This window comes from Halichoeres trimaculatus, unplaced genomic scaffold (assembly GCF_033239565.1).
Source record: "Halichoeres trimaculatus isolate MK-OKI-2021-1 unplaced genomic scaffold, fHalTri1.1 fHalTri1_scaffold_6, whole genome shotgun sequence".
NCBI classification, from domain to species: domain Eukaryota; kingdom Metazoa; phylum Chordata; class Actinopteri; order Labriformes; family Labridae; genus Halichoeres; species Halichoeres trimaculatus.
In genome coordinates, this window is record NW_027437184.1 from 28,003,845 (window position 1) to 28,028,257 (window position 24,413).

General features: G+C 39.2%; 1 protein-coding gene across 1 annotated transcript; it reads left to right on the top strand.

Moving 5' to 3' along the window:
- The first annotated feature begins 218 nt into the window (after positions 1 to 218).
- mogat2 (monoacylglycerol O-acyltransferase 2) lies at positions 219 to 23,763 on the top strand. Its single transcript, XM_074672873.1, has 6 exons — positions 219 to 312; positions 5,118 to 5,296; positions 18,756 to 18,960; positions 19,349 to 19,523; positions 19,685 to 19,884; positions 23,609 to 23,763. Exons 1-6 carry the CDS (start codon positions 219 to 221, stop codon positions 23,761 to 23,763), a joined length of 1,008 nt encoding a protein of 335 aa, XP_074528974.1.
- Positions 23,764 to 24,413: the final 650 nt, after the last annotated feature.

Here is a 24,413-nt window from a genome sequence, read left to right on the forward strand (position 1 = left end):
AAAGCTGTAAGCGGCTCTCTCCTCGCAGGGTCAAAGGTCAGATGTTCCAGATATGAATTGGCTAATCAAACCTCTGATTGGGTGTGTGAGATAAGACTGTCAAAAGAGGTGATGGGGACAGAAGGTGAGAAAGGCAGACTTTGGACTCGTCTTCTCTGTCTCTTTCCTCTTCTTTTTCGCTGCAGCTCCTCGGCTTGTCTCTCCTCTCTGGTGGAAACATGAAGATTGATTTTGCTCCTCTGGATACTCCGCTGAAGAGGAGGCTGCAGACGGCCGCTGTGCTGCAGTGGGTCTACTCCTTCCTGGCCCTGGGTGAGTTTACAAGTTTTCATAAATACAGAAACCTGTGGTAATGAGTACTCCGTGATAACAGATGAGTGTCAGCCCATCAGCAGATTGTCCTCGTACTGCTTTTCTATAGGTGTTCAACCTGTGGTCCTTACTGTCTTTGATGTAGGTGAAAGATCTAGAGGTTGTTAAGCAGAGCTAATCAGCTAAAGTTTGTATTTTCACCCAAAAAGATGTGACACCCATGTGTTTGACTCTGTTTTCTGAGTTGAAGCTGAAAATCATTGCACACAGGGGACCTAAATTTTCTGTAAAAATATATATTTTTTAGTGGGTAAGCTCAAAGGTTTATTTGTTCTTTACTCACATTAATTGGCCGCAGCCTTCAGGCCCATAACTCTGCTCTCACTCGCTCATGTCTGTTTTGACCTTTTGGATTCTCGTTGGCTGACTGTCATAACCTCTGAGCAGAAGACTGTGTTCAGGTGTTACAGCTGATTCCTGTTAGATGGAGGTGTGTCCTGTGACGCAGACTTTGATCAAACTGATAGACGACATTTGGAGCGAGCAAACAGGCAGATATTTAAAGCTGCACATGCATCATTCTTTTAATTACCCGTGGCAAACTCATTTTCCCAATTTGGCGCTCTATTTGAGACGCAAGACTCCCAGAAGAACAGAATCAATGAGGAGTGATGAGGTCTCATGAGATTTGCATTTGAATGCAACACATTGTCTTTTGTTTGCACTTGTTGAAGATCAGTTATGAAGCATATATTTTGTACAGCTTACCACCATAAAGGTCTGAAAACGTTAGCACTTTAAAATGTGACTAAAGACAAAAAATCATTTTTTTTTTTGAGTGTGACAGTAGTCAAACATAAAGGGATGTAAATGCTGCAAAACTGCATGATTTCTTAATGCTAGCATTGAAAGCAGATTGAGGTAAGCTGGTGAGGAGAAACAGGATGAAAGAATTATACTGTCTTCAAGATAAAAGCTGAACCACAAATTCAGATACAAAATAAAAAAAACATATTGTAACCTAAGAGCAACAAAGCCATAAAAAACATTATTAGAATTTAGAAAAAACGAACAAACAAACACTCATGTATTTTTCAAACATCAGGTTTTTTAAGAATTAAGTGAATCACTCACTTCATATCCGTAGTCTTCCCTCAGGAAACCTTTGATTTGAATTTCAAATTTACACCAATAAGAGTTAAAAGAGAAAGATTTTAATGATGGATATTTGCAGACAGTTTTATGTGTACTCATCTGTCACTTCATACTGCTGTGAGGAACCTTTGGTTGCTCTTGTTTTAGCAGCCCATGTTCATAAAGCAAAGCATCAGTGCAGCAGACCTATGTTTGACACATACTGCTGTCTCTGAGCAGTCAGATACACACATGACTTGGTGTGAGTCTGTGTTCACACATAAAAAACACACACAGGCTGTTTGTGCAGCGTGTGGTTCGTCTCCTCATCTGACACTTGCACAAGGGGTGGAGCCAGGAGGGGTCGGCCAGGGTCATTTCTTGAATCTGATTGGCCAAAGAAAGCACTTCTTTAACTGTATGTGAGGCAGTCTAGTTATTTGTTTAAAACATGTTGAATGAATGAAGAAGAATCAGTTTGAGAATAAAACAAATGCTGGCTCTGCAGAAGATATTTAAAAAAACAAAAAACAAAGGGCAGTTTTCTTCATTTTATGTCTTTTCTTTTTTGGGGGGATATTTTTTTGATAGTCTCTATCCATATTTTAACCTCCCAAGACCCAGCATCCACATATGCCAGCATTACATTTCTGCTTCTCAGACCCATGAAAAACTTAGACCTAGTAGCTGCATTTAGGGACACTACCCACATCATCTTTTGGTGAAATCACAACATTACACCTATTTTAGTAAAAACGCAAAAACAAAAAGAGCAGTACAATAACACTAATAACAAATTACTAAAAGCAAACTCCAATATCAAACTTCTTGTACAAATACTAAGTTTAACTCAGGTCTCAGGGGAATAAATGAAATGAAAGGAAACCAATAACCACAATTAAAGCTAAAAAAAAAAAAATCTGAAAAAAAATTAATTAATTAATTAATAAAATAAAATAGAATAAAATAAAATAAAATAAAATAAAATAAAATAAAATAAAATAAAATCTTGTTATGACTTGGCACTTTTGGTTAGGATTCAGCCACCATGTTTACCACATAGTCAGTGCACCAGTTTGGCTTTCCAAGTCTAAAAGGTCAGACTCCACAGCTGGCCTGAAGCAGTGGTTAGAATCACTGTAAAGAAATAATCAGTCTTGCAGCAGAGGATTTCCTCTGGATCATAGGCGCCAGTGTTAATATCAGCATGTCCTCACAAAGGCTTTGATCTGCACAGACCATTATGTCTCCTGTCGTAGGACAAAAATATAACACATGCTTGAATCATGATGAACACAGGATGCCAAATACAAAAATCCTGCGGAGATTTTTTTTAAATCTGTATTCACTGTGCTGAAGAAAAACAAAAAGCTCTAAAGTCATAAGTAAAAGATGTTGTCTTTTTATCATGCATTATTAAGGAAGGTGCACACTGCCACCTAATGTACCAGAGAGTGCAGTGGTTGAATGAGATTATCATAATCACTGGTCCCAGCACGGGGTCTGGGGCCCTCTAGGGAAGGCTGAGGAGATCTCAGGGGACAGAGAGGCTTTGTCTGCTGCGAGGTTGTCAAGAATAGATTTAAATATAAACTAAAAGCATGATGATACACTTGCTGGACAGTCAGTGTAAGTAGGGCTTTACAGAGTAAAAAAGTAAGAAATTCGTTCAACTACTGTAATTTTCCTGTAAGCAAATTGAATGACCATTTTAACCATACAGTTAAGAATACTAATATAGGGCCTGTTATTTCATTTTAAAGCCTTGAACAAACACAAATCATGCTAGTGTTATTGTGCTTTTTGTTTTAAGTTATCTGAAAGGAAGTTTGTTGGATAGAGGAGCTGAAGACAGGCAGGAGATGTGGGGAGGAGTGGGTGGAGCCAGGATTTCAGTTTTGGGTGGGCCTTAAGTTAGAAAAGTTTGGAGATTGTTAATTTTATTAATAAAAGTGACTGAGAATACACCAAAATTACTATGTGTGGTTTCAAAGGGGGTTTGGTTGCTTTTTTCACCTTTCTTGCATCAGACGGCTCTGTCTGCAGTCACTCTCCATGGCCACCACTGACCAAAGAGTGGCGCTTTAACATCCCAGTGGGTTGCATTGCTATGGTTTATTACAGGCTGTAAGAGCAAGGACATTAACCATGGTTAAATAAAATAAATAAAAGTCTACAGTCATTCCAAAATAATGTTATGATCCCGCCCATGTGAAACTGAAAGTTTCAGAACTTTCTTTTTTTTTTTTTTCCAAGAATACGGTAAAGGGGTGTAGGGGCGGGCCTGAGATCTCAGGGTGGACCCATAATGCTGCCCCTGAGTCAAACCTGAAGCCCATGGGCCAGGACTGGAACCTCTTGTAGTGTAGAAAAATGATTCAGCAGCTCAACACTGCTGACTGTGTGCAAACAGAGAAAGCAGTGAGACCTGATCTAAAAATAAAAACTAAAGTGCACTGACTTCAGAAACACTTTTTGTCCCACAGCATGACTGAAGCCATCTCTTATGTCATCCCTGGAAGAACAGATGCAGAGTGAACACCATTCATTAAAAAAAAAAGAAGAAAACAGCCTGTTTTAGCCCAACACATGACCCTCCAGTTACCACGCATAGTGTCGTTGTGTTCATTCTGTTCTGTCTGATCAGAAAGGTTTCTCTGTTTTATCCATGTGTTTAAAGTTCCTGGGGTTATATAATGCCACAAACCTGACTGGGAACCTCAAATAACTCATGCTGGAGCAAAATCTGAGGGAGATTAGAAGTGACTGTGTGAAGACTTGAAGTAAGATGTTCAGAAGCAGTCTGCAGCCATTGAGCAAAAATACAAGAAAAAAATAAATTGAGTTGTATCACAAACTCAGCACCAAAGGTGATTTTAATAAAACAACTTACCAATCTCAATCAATTCATTCAAATCACAGCAAACTTTTTTTCAGGTGGCCTAAAAAACAGCAGGTTCAGGCCTGTTGATGTTACATTAACCCACCATGAGTAAGAGACCTTTACAGCATTTACAGCTGAGCTACGTCAGATATGAAATTGTAAACATAATATATATAAAATATGGCTGGGTATTGTTGACAACCTTACAATTTAATTCAATTTTAATTCTTTGGCCAGTTTTCAGAAAACATCATTTTTAGTGGCATAAACCTGTGATTTTGTTTGGATGACTGTAAACCTGTAAACAAATAAAATTATGTGCGGTTTCCGAGATACCTGGCTACGTGTGGACATGGCCTTAGTCTATGTTTCCCTCTGTGTCCCTTCATTGAGTCTTTCCAGTGATGACTCTTGTGTCATTCTCAGTCTTCCAGAGTATCTGGTGTGAATTTTGCTTTTGACTTTTGTGTCTTCCCTGTTAGATAGTCAACTCTTATACGCTTGAACTATCTAACAACAGCACTATTAATTATAATAATATATATATATATATATTTTCAAATCTAAGAGCAAACAAGCTGTGGATAATTTTGGAGAATAATTAAGGAGTGGAAACCAGGGACTCATTGCAAGTTGAGAGGAAGCTCATTCAGCAGCTGTGTGAGGAGGACCAGAGAAGGAGACAGAGAACCCGGAGTTAGGAGGGCACAGGAGAACACATCAAACAGAAACAGTCTGTAACCGTGATCAGAAGAAAGGCATGAATCTCTGTTTTTTCTCTCCTCAGCCCCCACCTGCATCTTGCTCTTCTTCTACCTGCTCTTCACTCGTTTCTGGCTCGTCAGCGTGCTCTACTCCGTCTGGTGGTTCCTCGACTATGACACTCCTTCACGAGGAGGCCGCAGGGTGCCCTTCCTGTGTGGCATCAAAGTCTGGGATTACATGCGGGATTACTTCCCCATCAAGGTAAGAGAGGAGGAGAGGATGTGGTTCAATGTCGGTGTGCCTGTGCTGATCACAGGATGATTTCTGCTGGGGAACACTGATTTCATCAGATACCTGGGTCTCCTTATTTTCTCTGCGGCACAAAATGGCCAGGTCTAGAGCCTTCAAACAAGACCCTCACAAGAGTTACTGACCTCAGGTGCTCATTGTATACACGTATGTCCACTTGAGCTTGAGACAACAGGTCTTCATCTCCTCCCACTGTTAGAAAGAAACTGACAAAACATGACATTTATGTATCAAACCCAGGACAGGCATCCATCTATTGCCAGCCACTAGAGGGAGCAGGTTTTCAAACTGCTACATTTTCATATGCTGTGGAAATTGATATGTTTTTACTTTTGCTTAAAGAGGGGGTATTCTGCGTTACCATATATTAAACATAGACAGAAATTAATGATGCTGGGTGCTCATCCTAAAAGTGTACAGTTTTTTATATCTTTATCTATTCACATGTTGCAGAAATCCCTGAATCTGTCTATAAACTCAGAGGACTGTAAGAACAGTCTGTTCTAAAAATAGCATGAGATCTCCACAAGACTTTCTGAAATGATGAATTCCTCACATTAGGATATCCTAACTAGTTCACAAAATGATGGAGGGGTGGACCTAAAACACCAAGGGTTTTCACAGTTGTGCCTTTAACAGGCTTCAAGAGAACTGGCCAATCAGAGGAAAGGGTTTTTTCTTGGAGCGGGAAGCACGACAGAGACAGAAGCTAAAACAAGGGCTTTCTGCAACACCAGTGTGAGGAAAATCCTTGTCTTTGAGCTGTAAATTTTTGCAATTTCGTTGTACTTGTTGCAATGACAAATAAAGTTCTATTCTGAATAAAGTTCAGAGATACCTGGAGGACAGTATAAAGCCTAGAAAAAGCACAATATACCCCTCTTTAATGTTTAATTTTAGCTAAAAATGACCAGTGATACAGAAACACTTTAGACTTGCAATCAGTGACCTCAGAAGTAAAGAAACAGTCTGTAAGCATGGAGACAGGGACTGGGCCAACGGACCACTGAAAGATTTCATTCCTGCTGTATGGTGGCCCTGAAGGTCAAACTAACACTGCCAACTTAAAAAAAAAACAAAAAACAAAAAAAACACAAAGACATATATATATATTTTTTACATCCTGACATAACATTTAACTAAACAAAAGACATTCTGTGCCCTGTAAAAAACCTTCATCTAGTTTAAATCAATCAGGATATTTCAGGGAAAACACCGACGTGTGAATGAGAGATGTTATCACTTTCTGCTAAGTTTGTTTCAAAGAACGTTCCATGCCAGCAGCACACTTCACACAGGTTATGTAAAAAGAAACAGAAGTGAGATTATGACACCGAACTGTAAGTTAAAAGCACTGAAGTAATAAATAGATATTTAGGAATCTAGAGATGAATGAAACCTTTACATAAACTTTAAAACTGATGATGCAAAGCCACACTTGATTTTTTTTAATGAAGAATATCAGCAGATCAGAGCTCTGAGTTCAGAAAGGCTCACCAGCAGGGTAAAGACTGTTTAATTTATTGGTTAAGTCTCTAAGCTATGCAAATATAAAAGCTGGGGTATAAATTCAACAACAAAAAAAGTGATAAATGTTTAAAAAAAAAAAAGGCACATGAGGCCAAGGACACAGTTTATTCTTCAAAACAAAGGCTGGGTTTTAAAAGAGATGTTGTTAAAGACTCTGACTGCAGTCTCTATAGCCCTCAGGTGTACAGCTGTACAGCTTTGTAAAGTGTGGAGGCCCACAGAGAAGGTCTCTCATGGTGTTTTGGGGGGTTAACAGTTCTTTGAGGTAGGTGAGAGCTTAGTCCTGAATTCTCTAATAGGTGGGATTTTATTTGTAGTAATAAAATGGACGGAGAGCCTGCATCGTTTAGACAGGATAAGTGTGATACGTTCATATTTGTACATGTCCTGTTTGACTTTCATTGTCCAGAGTGAAGTGTTGCTGAGTTGGAGAAAGAATGGACGAGAACGTTTTAGCTGATCCACTGGAAACAAGGAGGATCTTAAAAGATGAATGTTCATAGAATTTTTTCTTTTAATTGTTGCCTTTTGCAATGAAAATGATCTGTACACCAGAGGAATAGATTAGTACATGTCAGTGTTTAGATACGTTTTGGATAAGTTAACGGAGTATTAAAGTAGGAAGTGATCATTATTTTAAAAATCAAACAAAAAGTGTATGAGCCTCTCTCTGCTCTTTGGCTCCCTCTAGTGGTCATATACAGGCCATGCTTATACATTACATTATGTTTAATGCTAGCTTTGATGATGACACCAACCACAATTTCATGCATTTACCCTAAAAAAGGTTATGTTTTTAGAGCAGTATTTTTAATCATATGATGTAAATATAGAGAACAGCGTCTATAGATTAAACAGAGAACAAAACACACATGCAAGTTTGACTTTGGACTGGAGCCTGCTGATAACACTGAGTGCAGCCAAAACAACAACACAAGAACTAAAGCTTCTAAAAAGAGTCCTGACAACCTATCCAAAGGTTCTTTGTACATTTTTATTTTTCATTCTTAAAGATGTGTTTGGGGGATGATGGTGCAAGGATTGAGATGGCTAGTGGTGGTAGTATTTTCTTCCTCTTTTTTTTTTTTTTTTTTTTTTTTTGTTTTGTTTGATTTAAATATACATGAAAAGAAGCAAGTCCAACAGAAAAGGCCTTTTTTGATTCAAATTTTCCTTTTTATGGTTAGGACTGCCATTTTCTTTAACATTAAAATTGAAACAACTTAACTTTTATGGTCATTTTGTGCATTAGAATTACAAGTTTGATTGTTTTTCCACTTTCCATTTCAAATTTCTTTCTATATCAAAGGATAATATAACAATCTTGGAAAATGGTGAGAAAAAATAAGTAATTATAACTAAATAAATAAATGAATAAATAGATAATTATAACAAACTGACTAACTAATTAAATACAAAAATATATTTAATTACTTAATTACAGATTTCTTTTTTTAATTCGGACACATCTGGAATGTCTCTCTAAATGACCTTCAACCCTTCGCCACCCTCAATTTCCAGCTTTACTCTCACATCTGACACTCTCCTGATCATCTCCTGATCGTGTCTGTCTTCAACACTTTGTCCTCTTTCTGTCTGTTTGTTGAATCAAGCGTAGAAAAAAAAATTAGGTCAGGATGAGCAGAGAAAATGTTGAGTGATATATTCAGACTTATTTGTACCTTTGAGGATGAAGTGTGTTAAATCACTGAACAGAGAAAACAACACACACATTATATCCTGTAACACGACTATGAATTATGACACAGATATTCACACTGGCCTCTGAAAATAAACCAAGTGAATATTTTTATCTGTTAACATGTACTGCCCATTTACAAAGTACTATCACCATTATCCAACATGTCTTCAAATAACCAGATACTGGGACAGTAAAAGCATTTATAATCTTTAGACAGAGGTTTATTTCTGTGTCACATACACATGAGGTGATCTGTGATCTGGTTTTGATTTGTTAGAGTCTCCTGAAAGTATGAATCTGTTTGTCAGGTCAGTTTTATCGTGTTTTCGTATGTATGACTGTTGCAGTTCAAACTGAGCATCAGATTGGGGAAGAAAGGTGATTTAAGAGACTTTGAACGTGGCATGGTTTTTGGTGCCAGACGAGCTGGTCTGAGTATTTCAGAAACTGCTGATCTACTGGGATTTTAACCCACAACCATCTCTAGGGTTTACAGAGAATGGTCCCAAAAAGAGAAAATATCCAGTGAGCAGCAGTTCTGTGGGACAAAATGCCTTGTTGATGCCAGAGGTCAGAGGAGAATTGACAGACTGGTTGGAGCTGATAGAAAGGCAACAGTAACTCAAATAACCACTCGTTGCAACCGAGGTCTGCAGAAGAGCATCTCTGAACACACAACACGTCCAACCTTGAGGCAGATGGGCTACAGCAGCAGAAGACCACACCGGGTGACCCTCCTGTCAGCTGAGAACAGGAAACTGAGGCTACAATTCACACAGCAACACCAAAACTGGACAATAGAAGATTGGAAAAACGTTGCCTGGTCTGATGAGTCTGGATTTCTGATCCACATTCAGATGGTAGGGTCAGAATTTGGCGTCAACAACATGAAAGCATGGATCCATCCTGCCTTGTATCAACAGTTCAGGCTGCTGCTGGTGGTGTAATGGTGTGGGGGATATTTTCTTGGCTCACTTTGGGCCCCTTAGTACCAACTGAGCATGGTTTAAAGTCCACAGCCTACCTGAGTATTGTTGCTGACCATGTCCATGACCATGTACTCAAATGGCCTCCACAGTCCCCAGATCTCAATCCAATAGAGCACCTTTGGGATGTGGTGGAATGGGAGATTCTCATCATGGATGTTCAGCCGAAAAATCTGCAGCAACTGTGTGATGCTATCATGTCAATATGGACCAAACTCTCTGAGGAATGTTTCCAGTACCTTGTTGAATCTATGACATGAAGAATTAGGGCAGTTCTGAAGGCAAAAGGGGTCCAACCTGGTACTAGAAAGGTGCACCTAATAAAGTGGCTGAGTGTAGATCACATGCTAAGAGTTGTCACATGAATAAGTCAGTTCTCTACTACAGTGGAAAAAGTTTGGATACACCCCTCAGCCCGTCAGCACTCCTTTGCCGCTAAAAAAAAGGCGCTTGGAGGATGAGGGTTAAAAGAAGTCACTGAGCCATTTAAAGGTATATTTTCATTTAAAAGAAACTGTCAAGGATTTTAACATTAGAGGAATGAAGTGCATAACTTGTAGTATGATGCAACAATAAGAGACAAGAAATCAACCTGTCTGCTGGGTCCAGTAACGCTTAAAAACTGAGCTTTTTCAGCCTCTGTGTTCAGTTGCATCAGACTGATACTCAAAACATCCTGTAGTGCTTCACGTCAGATTTAGAAATGACGCAACAAAGTCCGTGAAGTAGACTCATGATGTCTGCAGGCAAATTGAGTTTTACTGCACAGAAGATGATGCTGTAGAAACTTTTCTGACTGAGAAGTTCTTTTATCTAAAGTGACAGAGAGCAGGGTAAATACGGTGCCCTGCAGGAGCCAAAGCAGAGATGTAAATGTTTACAGTGCGTCCACACAGCTGTAAATAACAGGCAGTAACCAGCGTGCTGAAGGTCAGTGTAATTAAGGCTGGGAATGGTGTCAGTCTCACATTAGAGATGTGTGTGAACGGGTGTCAGATGGATGTATATTAGGAGGTTAACACTGAATCTGAACAGACTCATTTCTTAGAATAAAAAGCCTCTTAAACTTTTCTTTCTCCTGCTCTCATGTATTTCTTTTAAAGTGAATCATCTCCAGGATCATCTGACTGTATGTCGCATTAAGACGGAAACAAAGAGTCAATGTGAGAGTGAAGAGGAGCAGTGTCCTTTGGAGAGACTAATTAGTTTCATTGGTGTGTCTTTCCCCACCGTTTCTAATCCCACCACCGTCAGCTCAGACTAGCTGGTGTGTCCTATCCTGTTCTTAAGAGAAGTACACAACATCTTTATACAAAATGAGGCTTCAGATTTAAATGTTACTAAAAATCTAAAAGTGCCAGCAGCCAAAACTACAAAATCCTCGACGACACATCAGAAAAACTTGTGTGTTTATCAGGGCCGTGCTGCTCTGCCACCTCAATTCATCACATCAACAACATGTTTGTACACACTGAATTTATACACATGATTTTTGTTAATACATTTTTATGCTTCTTTAGTCAAGCATGTCAGAAAATGGAAACCTCTCCCATATCTGTGGCGAATTACAAGCTTCAGACTGATTTGATTTATTTATCAAGGAAGAGAAATGGTGTTAGCAAGCCGCAGACAGCATGCCTGTAGCCTGATCAGAAAACCATCAGCTGATTGTATTCACACTTAGGGAGCTGCGTAGATGTAAACTACGGAAATGCAGGTTAAAAATAAAAAAAGATAAGCTTAGGTGAGTAAGCATATTGGCATATAAACTTAAAACCAAGGGAGCTAACAACAGCTAGCCTGTTGCTCAAGTGCAACTTGTCATATTCAGATTATGACAAATGTGAAATTGTTAGAAGCAAAGTTTTGTGAAATGCAGTGTTTGAAAAGAAGTTTAGGACTAGGGAAAACTAGCTGTTACAACAAGGAATGGAAACAACAAACCTGTGTAAAAAATAGTCTCTCCCTAGTAGGGTAGAGACTGGATGGTTTAAAGGGAGTTAACTGCTGAGGTGACATTTGAGTGAATACAGTGATCTAAAACTTACCTTTGTGAAGAGCCTTGATTTTATGAATGCTGTAGGCTGGGTGGGTTTGCTTTTAAAAGTCCAGGTCGTGATAGCTAGATTTCTAAAATTATCAAACATAAAAGAAGCTAATGCTGTGTTCCATTTGTACTCAGAACTGGGAAGTCAGGAGTGGGAGTGACGTCATCTTTGAGTTCAGCGTTCCAGTTGCCAAGTCGATAAAATGCCTTAATGGCAGAATTTCTGTGTATAAATATTGAATAAAACTCTATGAACGGCTCATTAATGGCGAAAAACACAAGTCAGAAATTCTAGAATAAAAAGAATCTAACAGAACTCAGAATTTCCTATTAGGAACTCAGGGGTGGTGTTGGTGCTCTGACTTGTAAGTCGGAAATTCTGACCTTGGGGGATGTTCCAGCTGGGAGTTCCCACTCAGAACTCGGAAATTCCAACTTCTGAGTACACATGGAATGCAGCATTACAGTTCTCCTAAAATACTTTAACTTTCCCTTTCTTCTTGCTATCAGTGCATGTTAAACCCTTAAAGTTATACTCCGGGATGGAGTAAATAAGGCTCTAGTTCTCATCGTGTGTCTTCGTCCTGGCAGACGACCTGCGTTTGTTTATATCTGGCACGCCGCTGATACACTAAGCGGTGAGTGCCTCATAGCCAGCTGTGGCTCTGCAGCGGAGGTAGCGCCATTTTGCGACACGATGAGAACTAGAGCCTTATTGGTTGGTGTTTCTCTAAATAAAGCATGAATGCAGACCGATATCAGATTTTTTCAGTGGGGGTCCGTTTATTTGTGTTTTTGGTCAAGTAAAATATGGCCCCGTCTGAGTGCAGAGGAAACCGGCAGAGGAGCAGGGAGGGGGTGTTTGGTGCGAGCGCCCTGGGCTTCTGCTGCACAAAATCACTGCTGTAGGGGTAATTTCTGCCCTAAACCTTGTGATAGGACCCAATTTGTTCCATCCCGGAGTGTCACTTTAAGAGAGCATTAAAGAAACACTTGTCTATCATCCTCTGTATTAAACTGATTTTGACAGTCTTATGCAGCAACTTGCTGTTTCTATGAAGCTGTGTAGCTTTTTCTTTAACCACCTGTTCGTACTGTTGACTCCAGCGTACCTACGTTGCAAATCCTGCTAGCCGCTAGAGGTGTGAAAAAAAATATTGATACGGCAATATATCGCGATACTTTGACCTCTGGTACAATATTGATATTCAAACCCTTAATATCAATATTTTTTGTTAAAATACAACTGCTTTCTTCTGCTCTTCTGTCCTTTTTCTGTCTGACAGTTAGGCTCCCGTGTCCACCATCACTATAAAATTAGTCACAGAAATTGTTTCCAGCAGAAAAAAAAACAGATCTCTATGTTTTATCTCTTCTCATTAATTTACTTCGTCAGCTGGCGTGGTGTTGTCATGGACGTGCCTTAAATCAATCAGGTTCTGGTTGTTCTGGAAGTAGCAATTAAAAATAATTTGTAACCAGCAATATTGGTGCTGATAATCTCATTTTAAAGTGTGGATTATGATCAGGCATTACCCTAGAAAGGAGACTATTTTAAGATCACTTTTAAACTCTTCACAGCCCCATTAACTTTTGCAATATATTACAATATTGTTATATATTGTGATACTACTGTATCACGATACCTAAGTATCGTGATGTGTATTGTATCGAGAGGTTCTTGCTAGTACTCACCCCTGCTAGCCGCATGGTTAGCCATATGATGGTTGAGCCTAGCTCACATTTACATTAATATTCATAATGTTTAAATCTGTCATCTTACCCATGTCTGTTAGACACTTGTTGCTGGTTAAACCCTAAATGACCAGTATCTTAGCCTCCCACTTTATTGATGGAAGAAGGTAGTAATAGTGTTTCTAATGTACTTTCACACTTGTTAAAGGTCAGCCACCATAGAAACTCCAACCCCAGGAAAGGGCTTTTGATGTCTTTATCTTTCTTTCTTTCTTTCTTTCTTTCTTTCTTTCTTTCTTTCTTTCTTTCTTTCTTTCTTTCTTTCTTTCTTTCTTTCTTTCTTTCTTTCTTTTTTTGATGTCAGAAAATACATAAAATGATGAATATATTATCTGGAAATATCAACCCTGATAAATATTTGGATTAGATCTACAGTAAAAGAAGTAATCTCTCATCTTTGTGCTCTTACCAACTTCAACCAAAGTCCTCGGAGTTAAAAACAATGCGGATGATGACGTGGTGTCATCCTGGGAGGTGTCTCTGATTGGTCAGTGGAGGACAGTTTTTCTGTTTATAAACCACTATGGCCTCCATGAGAGGAAATCAAGAGAATGATTAACTCTGAGAGCTCGAGGTCACCAGAAACACAAACAGAGTGGACTCAAAACAACACACCTGCTTGGTCCAGGTCACAGATCCTGACCTGCTTTTACAGCACCAGATAATATTCTCATGATAAAGGTGATCTCTGCATCAAAACCTGTAGGGTTGCTCTGTGTCATTGCTAGGGGAGTTTTTGCTGCTTTAATTAGATAACAGAAAAGGAAAGTGGAAAAAAATAATGAAAGTTTTGTCTCTTAGGAGCTATTAGAGCTCTTTTATAATTTTCCATGAATGTTGCCTGAAGAGCAGAGAGCTGGGGCCTGATCTAACACACAGATACCGACAGTGAGGGGAGGTGATCAGTGTTTTTTTTGTACCAGAGGCCACAGTGCTCGCCATGTGCAGTAAAACAAACCAGGCTTTACTTGACTGTGACCTTTAGTGCCTCTTATTATCTCCTCTCTCTGCTCTGAACCAGAGAGGGCACATAGACAACGCTCCACAGGTGAGATACAGTATCTTATCTGCTCGTTATTTCTGAACCTACAGAGAAAATCACTCCGTTTCCAAGGAGCGATAACAAACGCGTGTTTTTCTCCACTTTAAAAAACAAACAAACAAAAAAACAGAAGATTTTTTCCAGACAAAGCTAACTTTAAAACTCTTCTTTTTACCTTTTAAAGTTACATTAAGCCAAAAACTGTTTTCATTGTTTGAAGGCTTCATTTGATAAAATGTACCCATATCTTAAACTTACCCCTTTCCTCTACAGGATCACTAAATGCATCCCACTTTTGTCATGATTCACTAAGGAAAACTGGATCAACTCAACCAAAAATAAAGATGATCAAATTTGGATGACTGGAGCTTAAAATCTGCAGATGCAACAGCAAGATGTGGAGAGATTGTTTTGGAAGCATCTTAGGCCCATGCAGTGATTTCCACCACAGAGTCAGTGCTTTCATGGCCACGCAGTATTGATTTTCTCCAGATTCTCTGAATTCTGTAATGTCACTTTGCACTTCAGACTCATTAGACTTAGTTTCTCATGGGAAACACAACCTGTTTAGTGTTGAGTCCTCTGTGCTAAGTTTTTTGTAAAAGGTGTTGAATCTTTAAGTTTCAGCATTTGATGTTTTGTTGTTGCACTTTTTATAAGTTACATAAACATTTTAAATGATTGTCAAACCACCAATTTAAACATGCAACTTAAAACCTCTTCTTCTGCAGGCAGCAAGGACCAAACTACTAATCAGTAGCTTAACAAGAATGAATAAAGGAATTGATGAGTATTAATTTTTGGTTACATTCTCCAGTACAGTAAATGAATTATGTGCAAAACAAAAAAAAAGAAAAAAAATCCATTTGCAAAAAAAAAATCCATTTGCAAAAAAAAAAAAAAAAAAAAAAAAAATCCATTTGCTAAAAAAAATCCATTTGCAAAAAAAAAAAAAAATTCCATTTGCAAAAAAAAAAAAAAAATCCATTTGCAAAAAAAAAAAAAATTCCATTTGCAAAAAAAAAAAAAAAAATCCATTTGCAAAAAAAAACAAAAAAACATTTGCATAAAAAAGACAAAATAAAAATGTATATCTATGCTTACACTAAAAAAAAAACCTAACCAAAGAAAGGAGTGGGCTGGAGCCAAGGCTTATTTTTGCCTATCCTGTACTGTAAAAGGACACAGAGGAAGAGAAAGCATCAGCAGCGTGAGGAAACAGTTGTAGGAACATTTATCATATTGATTTTTTTTTCTTTGGATGACTGTGTTGAGCTTATCAGACTTGGATGAGTAACACTTCCTCTTTGAGTCAGGCTATCAGCTAAAGGCTACATCAGCTGCTGCTAACATTACGCACCGTAACCTTCCGCTTTGCTCATGTGGTCTCAAATGAGTTAAAAGGGAAAATTCTAATAAAAGACGTATTAAGTTGGAGACATGTCTGAAAAATGTGTGAAAAAAGTTTGGTAGATGAATTACTGAGTATGCTGACACCAAATAACAGACACACACAGACAAACAGAAATAAGGGGAAACATTATTTTATTGTTTTTATCTTTCTTTATCATTGTTTTAGATGAAACTGTTAGCTGCTGTCCATCTGGTGTAACTGCATCAACTCTGAGTGACAAAATGAAACATATTCTCAGTGATTACGTTTTTTTCCCTGTTGCAACTTAAAAACTCAGGAGACATAATGAATACTTTTAAAAACTGGGAACATTGAATCATCCTCAGCACTTGAGAAAGCGGCGACAAAATATTTTATCTCCGTTTCTACTTCGTCCAGATTCTTTTTAAAGCGTGCAGTATGACTTGAAAAGGATGTCATGTGACTGAGGTGAGTCTACAGGAAGCTAGTCCCTGATATGGACACATTATGGGAATGCAGTAACTAAATAACCAAGCAAAAGTGAACTGGAGTAGAGGGTTACTCCAGACCTGAGGATACTACTGCACGTATACACGCTGTCTTGATCAACAGAGCCTCAATGACATGTCAAATGTGTGCTCTTCATATCAGTCTGCATACACTGACTTCTATTTCAGTGTATTTGTTTTCTGTAGTGACCAACACTATATCGATCCAATGTTTGGGCTACAACTGAGCTGAGCTCACATGAACCATGTTTAAATCTAGAGCTGTAGATGCCGTTCTAAGCATTTGATGCTTTAAAACCTATGGGAGTATGAATACCTGAGGTCTCACAGTACTCCATAGAAATCCATGTGTGAAAATGTTTGAATCACAGGGGATAACTGATGCACAGTGTACTCGTTACCATATCTCTTCAAAATTCAAACAGCTCCTGAGAGAAGAGAAGTTGAGCTTTCTAAGTGTAGTACTTTTTGTTTGTAAACTTTTATTCTCTTTATGAAGTTAATTGACCCTTTTATTACCTGATCTTTGAAGCTGAGCTTTAAAGCTGGCTTTAAACTTTCTGAGGTGTATTCTTGCTTTAGGTGCGTATACATAACAGAAATCAATAGACGACTCTGTCACATTTATTAACACAAAAATGTGAAGTAAATCTTTTTACCCTTTTAAAGTTACTGACCTTCCTCAGAATGAGTTTTTAAAAAAATCAGCGAAGTTGTCCTGTAAAGTTTTTTAAAGACTTTTTGTATTTCCTCTGAATGTGGTTTAGATATACTTTTAATGCTTAGTTTAAACCAAAACGTAACAACTTAAAGCCTTATATTCACCACAGAACATTTCTGAACACTTTGGAGAGCACTTTTAGTACCTTTAAACAAGGATAAGCCAGCAAAAATAAATTAAAACACAACAAAACACGCTGCAGGCCTGATTGAAGAACGTTGCGGCCGGTTGTACCTGAATTGATTCACTTTACTTGATAGAAACACAGGCTGGTACTCACTGAAACACTGAGGGGCCGTTTACACGACAACGGTTTTAAGGTGAAATGCGAAAATGTTGTTGTGTTTCAGCCTCGCGTTTACACAGAAACGACGTTTCAGCTGACCTAAAATGCAAACTTTTGAAAACGGCCTCCAGAGTGGGATTTTTTTTTAAACGCTGTCGACACCGTTGTCGTGTAAACAGTAAGCCGGCATTTTCAATGGAAATGATGACGTCACACTCCGCATCACGTGAGCACATACAACAGTACCGTTGTTACGATCGTCGCAAACTACTGTGTTGTGCTTGTGTTGCTCAGTCTGCTGTAACTGCTGACTGTCTTTATACAATAAGTGCATCTGTTGCTCCACTTTTGCGCTTAATATTCCCCAATACACCAGATGACCGGCTCAACTCTACTTTGGTGGAAATCTCCCAAAAGCAGCTTCTGGACAAGACAGTTGTAGCATCACCTACAGGCCTGGCATGCTAACTACAGTGTTTTCAGTCCATCACTGTTTCCGTGTAAACGCAGATTTTTTTCTCTGCGTTTTCACAGCGTTTTAGCGTTTTCAGATGAAACGTCGTGTAAACGGGGCCTGAATTTCCTTCAAAAATCTGCAGGTGGTGAAAAGAGTGGTTACCGAGCTAAACAGAAAATAAGTCTTTCTTCAGTTAGGCTGCTCATCACTTTCTTTTGCTCTCATCTCTCCTACATTTGTGGACTTCTAGTCCATTTTAAAAAGACCAATTATCAGCAGAAATAGTCAAGTTTAGAGCCTGGTAGGAAGAGTTTCAGTTTCTTTACTAGATCTGCTAATATTGACTAATCCAATAGTAGACTAAACATCTGCTCTCTCAATGGGTATTTGACCTTTCAGATAATGAATAACACAATTACTTGTCATTTCATACTTTACAATCTTTTTTTCTTCTTTAAAATTGTTTTTCAACTCTAAGCATGCAACACATTATTTAATTTTGATGCATTGCACGGTTAAAGTTTGCTCCCTTGATTTCATGGAAGAAAAAGAGCTTAAGAAGAGATAAAGATGAGAAAGATAAAAAAAAAATGCTACAAGGTAAAGGTTGTAAGGCAAAAGATTTGAAATAAATAAATAAAAAATTCTAAAAAATAAAAATATGCTAATCTACTCACATCTTAATATGGAATACTATGGAGAATCTTTGGCTTTTAGAGCCAGCCTCACCTGGACACTTGAAGGACTGCACTTGAGCTTTATTCTTCAACAGCAGAGGCTGGAGAAGTCTCACTCTGGGAGGATAAACTGTAGCTGTAGAGTAAGAGAACAGCATTAAAAATATGATAAAGGCTTCGCGGGAGGATTCATGGTTCAAGTTGGAGCCTGCTGGGTCACTACCATGCTGCAGTGTCAGCATTCTCAGAGAAAATATCATGAGCTAAAGTGAAGTATCCTCTACCAGAGTTCTCAGCTTTAATGCTCTTTCCATTTTCCTGTAGCTGGTAAAGACAGTTGACCTGGACCCCAGGAATAACTACGTCCTGGGTTTCCATCCTCACGGTGTGCTGGTGGCTGGAGCCTTCACTAACTTCTGCACCTACGCCACGGGCTTGCGACAGCTGTTTCCTGGACTCACCACCTACCTGCTCATGCTGCCCCTCTGGTTCAGGGCGCCCTTCTTCAGAGACTACATCATGTGTGCAGGTGTGGGAAAGAACATGTGTAAAAATTACACTTAATGAGACAAACCCATTTTCAGACGCACCACAGTTTTTATATTGGAAAAATACCTTTGTAATTTAAGTATTTCAAGACAGAAAAAGGAAATTTAGTCTTTTTTTTTTTGGTATACTTTTGAATCTTTGTTTGTGTTGTTTGTATATGTCTAGTCACCAAATGTATAAGAAAAGACCATGACATGGGCTCAAAAGTGTCTTTGTCTGGTCTCAGTATCATGGATCAAAGGCAGCTTTTTGATAAGAGTCCTGATAATTGAAGGGCACAGGATTCAAGCTGACAAAAACTACAAAAGCGAACATAGAAACCCATATGCGTGTATCATTGCTGATTATTTTCTGTCACAACCCTGCAGGTCTAATTCCTTCAGACAAAGAGAGCGCCAGTTACCCGCTTTGTACCAAGAAAGGCGGTCAGGCTATTGTGATCGCAGTGGGTGGCGCCCCAGAGGCCCTGGATGCTCACCCTGGTACCTTCAATGTCCTCTTGGCCAAAAAGAAAGGCTTCATCAAAATGGCCATGGAGCACGGGTAGGAACAGGATTTATCTGACTTCTCACAGAGAATCATTCAGGTCCCTCACATAAAAACTCCTCTGAAACCACCAAGTCTCTTTCACATCAATCAGATTATCAAATCTGTATATTCTCCGTATCAGTTTGACAATGCTTTAAAATTTAATCCTGTTTCAGAGCTCATCTGGTGCCAATGTTCTCCTTCGGAGAGAACGAAGTGTTTGATCAGGTGGAAAACCAAAGAGGCTCCTGGCTCAGGTGGACACAGGAACAACTGCAAAGCATCATGGGTGTCTCCCTGCCTCTCTTCCATGCACGAGGTGTTTTCCAGTACTCCTTTGGTCTCATGCCCTACAGAAAACCCATCCACACAGTAGGTCAGTAAACATTATGCTTATTATTACTACAGTACAGTACACGCTGCGGTTTGAGTGATGCTGTGAAACTGGGTCATTCTGCTCAATCAGCTTTTATCATGAAGCACATTTCAGGCAAACAAGCACCAAAAGGGCTTCAACTGACAAAACAAGAGCAGCACAGAAAAACAAAAACAAAAACAAAAAATAGCCAATTGTAGAAGATATGATATTACAACTTGATATCATTGTCCAATGAAAAAAATAGGGTCAAAACTTTTATATTACACTGTGTAAAAAAAAAAAATGTTTGATCTGTTTTCCGCATTTCTATGTTGCCATAAGACCCCAAAGGTGACTCAACCAGGATAACATTGGTGTCAGTGGAGGCAGATTAGTTTAAGATCAAAGAAGACTCTACACTGTAAGAAAACAAACTTGTAAAAAAGGGAAATGCCTTTCAGGTGTGGCTGCCAAACAAAAACCTTAAAAATGAAAGTAAAATATCCTAATTCAAATGAAGTGCAAACACATTACATTTTCAGAAAACTTCATTTAGATTTCTGCAGAAAAACATTGTTCTTTAACGGAAAAATACTTTTTGTTGTGATGGAGTTTTGTAACTGTAATGAGGGGGGAACACAGTGGATATAAGACCCTGCTGTACATTAAGGTTTTGCTTGGGAGGAACTAGCTGCCTGTGCAGTGCTGCATGGACCAACTATATGATCTTTATTACACTGCATTTTAAAATTTACCAACATAGCATAGCCCATCAACACATCTTGTTTATGTACACAAAAAACACTGTAAAAATCACTGGATGCATGGTCTGCGCAGTGGAGCACAGGCTCTCATAAACATAGCTTTCCCTCTTCACTCACGCTAAAACAAGTGGAAAATCGGAAACTTAGGACACAAACTGAGGGAGGACAAAGTGACCAGTGACGCATGAGAGAAAAAGTTCTTCCAGGAAAGGCGCTGTGTGTTCTGTTTGGAGGTTTTTGAATTCAAAGAAATATCATTGATCAAAGAACAGTTCAGTGTTGAAACATAATCTTTATTGCAACCACGAGTGAGGAGGGAACAGGGTGCAGCTGCATATGCTACATAAAACTAATAAGATTTACCTGCAAATTCCAGTTAAAAACATTAGATTATTAGTATAGACTTTAACCCCTATAAAACAAGCTACAAATTTAGTTACAGGCCGTTATTGTAATTTTAAATCAGTTTCAGTTTTATCTTTTATGTTTCAGTTTAACATGAAAGATAAAACAGGATTTATTCCATTAAAAAAATGAGAAATAAACATAAAGGGCTCTAATTTTGTGGTGCAGCGCAGGGGGCACAAACCTGGCGCAGCCTGCGCAGTGCTAATTTCGTGCGGCGCACCACCGTGCGCTGCCAATTTGACAATTTGGTAGACCGTCTGCGCAGAGATGGGTGTGACAGCGCACCAGGGGGAGTTGACAGCGCACCAGGGGGAGGTGTCAGCAGATTCATGTTGGCGCACTGCCAATTTCGTGCCAAAAAAGTGCGCTGAAAGCTCGCCAGCTCCAACCTGGTCTATCCTTGGCGCAAAGCAGAGCGCACCCTGCGCAGCTGTAATTTGGTGACAGGCGCACATGTGCGCACATGTCATCAAAGCCTCAGAGGCAGGTTTCCAGAGTGTCAGTCACATTTTGATGCAATAAACAATCACAGCAATCACTATTTAATGTAACTGTCTGAACCAGCATTCACATTTGTATCTATATTAACTGTCCCGTCACATCTGATGTCAGATTAAAGCCGTTTGTCATAATGGAAAGTTAACCTGACGGCAGCTGGAAGTTTGATGCACATCTTACAATTAAACAATAAACAGCCTTAACATCTGATACTGAGTATATATCTGGTTCTCTCATTTCATTTAATTCAAAGAAAAGAGGGAGAGAAAAGACGAAGAAAAAACAGACAAAATAAATGTTTGTCACTCAGGATTTACCCGTGATTTCCCACATTTCTCTGTTTTAGTCTTTATTTTTAACGTGATCTAAAAAGATGGAGTACATTGTTGTAAGGAGGATGAGGCGAAGACACTGGGAGAGTATACAGTATATCACCAAAGGCTCTGCTTGGCAATGACAAACCAGAAGTGCAGGTGGATCAAAAGTATTCTGAATGGATAAGCCAGCTGTGTAACTGTCTCCTAATTTTGTACTATTAATGACAAAGGAACAGATTACATCTGTCCTGGGAGCTGGCCCACACAGTGACGCGCTTTGTGTGTCCATTCTCCTGCTGCAGGGACAGCGGCTCTGACCGTCTCTGCTATCGGGTCTTCCGCGGTGCTGGGGATCACTCAGACCAAGCACGCTTAGCACATTTAAAGGCGAGGAGAGGCGCTCTTTTGATTGGTGAAAACAGCGCTCGGCTGCGTTAAACCCACTCACGGCTTTTCTCCTCTCTCTCTGCCATTTGAGGCGTGGATGCGCTCCTCTGCGCTCCTCTGCGCTCCTCTGCGCTCCTCTGCGCTCCTCTGCACCTTGACTGTGCCTCTATTGGCACTGGGCAGGTGTGCCTGTGCTTGAGCCTGGTCTACGAAATTAGAGCCCAGTATGTCATTATTACCATAACACTCAAAAAAACTCCCAGGTTGTTATTGTACAAATAATTTCTGTAATTTCAATGTTTTGTATACTATTTAGATAAAACAGAAAAAATACCTTGAAAATTACGGTGTTTTTTTGTTTTGTTTTGTTTTGTTTTTTTTTTACACAAAAATAAGGATTTTTTTTTCACACTGCAGTTTCTAGCACAAGTACAGAGGATACTGTGAATGTTGCTCAGACAAACTGATTCTGACAAATTTAGATCAGTGTGAAGTTATGAGTGGGTTGAAAACATCAGTTGTGAAGAGGCCCAGTGTGTACACCAGAAAAAACCCAAGCACACAAGCCACTGAACTTCACACTTCGTTAGGTCTCCATATTCCTAGACTGATCAAAAAGATGGACGATGTGAGCTCCCAAAAGTGAGGCCAAAGTAAAGCACAAGTCATAAAGCTTGCTCCCTCTGAGGAAAAAAGATTGGACATGGCTCAAACTGTAAAAACCAGACTTTATACTGTATTATTCTTCCCAAACAAACAATACTGATTTAAGTAAAAGTGATTATTGGAGAAGTTTTGGCACATTATTGGATTCCACAAAAATGTGTCTTAAGTGTACTTGGTTGGTAGGAGGACGCTTCTGCCCACACTATTACTTCAACAAAGTCACAAGCAGTCGATGTCATAGCCAGTATACCACCCCAGTGTTAGGTCTTTTTTTTAAAGCAATATAACATTAGCTTCAGGTTGTTTGAGTTGATGCGGGATTTGAAACCCAGAAGCTGCATACACCTTTTTACATCTTGAAGAAATCTAAAAAGATTAAAATGTAAAACACAATCTGAAATGAGGTGGTATAACCCTTTACCACAGTGATCGTGCCCATGGCTTTCTTCACCCACTGTTGATTTTGGCAGAGAGCATCCAAAGAAGCTTTCACTAACATGTGAGCAGTATCAGATAAATAGCAGAGTTTGTCAACCAGCTGAGATGATGCCCAGTCTGGCACAGTTACATTAATAGCTGCTGGCATGCAGCCATGATGCTCCAGATAAGCAGACCTCTGAGGTTGCATCAAACAGCTAATATTACAAATCATAAAGTCAACTGTCTGAGTGTGCTTTCCTTCACCTTTTCACCTCTCTGCAGTCGGGAGGCCGATCAGGGTGGAGAGGAACGAGAAGCCCACAGCAGAGGAACTCGATGCCCTCCATCAGCACTACATGGATGAGCTCAGCAACCTGTTTGAGGAGCACAAAGGAAACTACGGAGTGGACAAGGACACACACCTGAACTTTGTCTAGAGTGGACTGATGGTGGAGGGTTTTAAATGAGTATTTATTGGTAAAGCTGTGGTGTTCAGGCTGAGATAATTGTGTCCTCTGCTCAGCTCCGTTAGCCTCACTCTGCTCTCAGCTAGCATCTTTGTCAACCATCTTTAATCTCTAACACATTACTGTCTCTGTTTGAATGAGAAGGAACCAAAACACTGTTCTTCTGACATATGCTTGCTTCATGTTGCAACTGTGGTGGATGTGTGTTTCCTTGTAAAACATATAATTTCAAAGATGGAAATATAAAAAAAGTCATATTTTTTCCTGCTTCATGAATGATCACTGGCTATCAATATGATTGACAGCAAACATCTGCCCATATTCTAATGTAAAACAAGATATCTACAGCTCAGACAGCACACATTTCTGTTTGCTAAGAATCTGCATTTCCTTTTGTATCAAGCAACACTCATAACAGCTTAATTTCATTATTTTACCATTTATGAAGTAGGTACTGACTGCTCACGTTATCTACTGTCTCACAGACATTATCACTCACTGGTTTCTGCAGATATTTTGAAGCCCATGGATGTAACAGGTTTGAAACTCTGACTGTAACCAACATTAAAATGACCAATAAAGAGTCAAAAAGGTGGAGCTGAGGTAAAATGTGAACCTTC

Coding starts and splice junctions, on each gene's coding strand:
- mogat2 (XM_074672873.1), top strand. CDS start 219: ATGAAGATTGATTTTGCTCCTCTGGATACTCCGCTGAAGAGGAGGCTG. Junction 313..5,117: donor CTACTCCTTCCTGGCCCTGG/GTGAGTTTACAA, acceptor TTCTCTCCTCAG/CCCCCACCTGCATCTTGCTC. Junction 18,961..19,348: donor AGACTACATCATGTGTGCAG/GTGTGGGAAAGA, acceptor ACAACCCTGCAG/GTCTAATTCCTTCAGACAAA.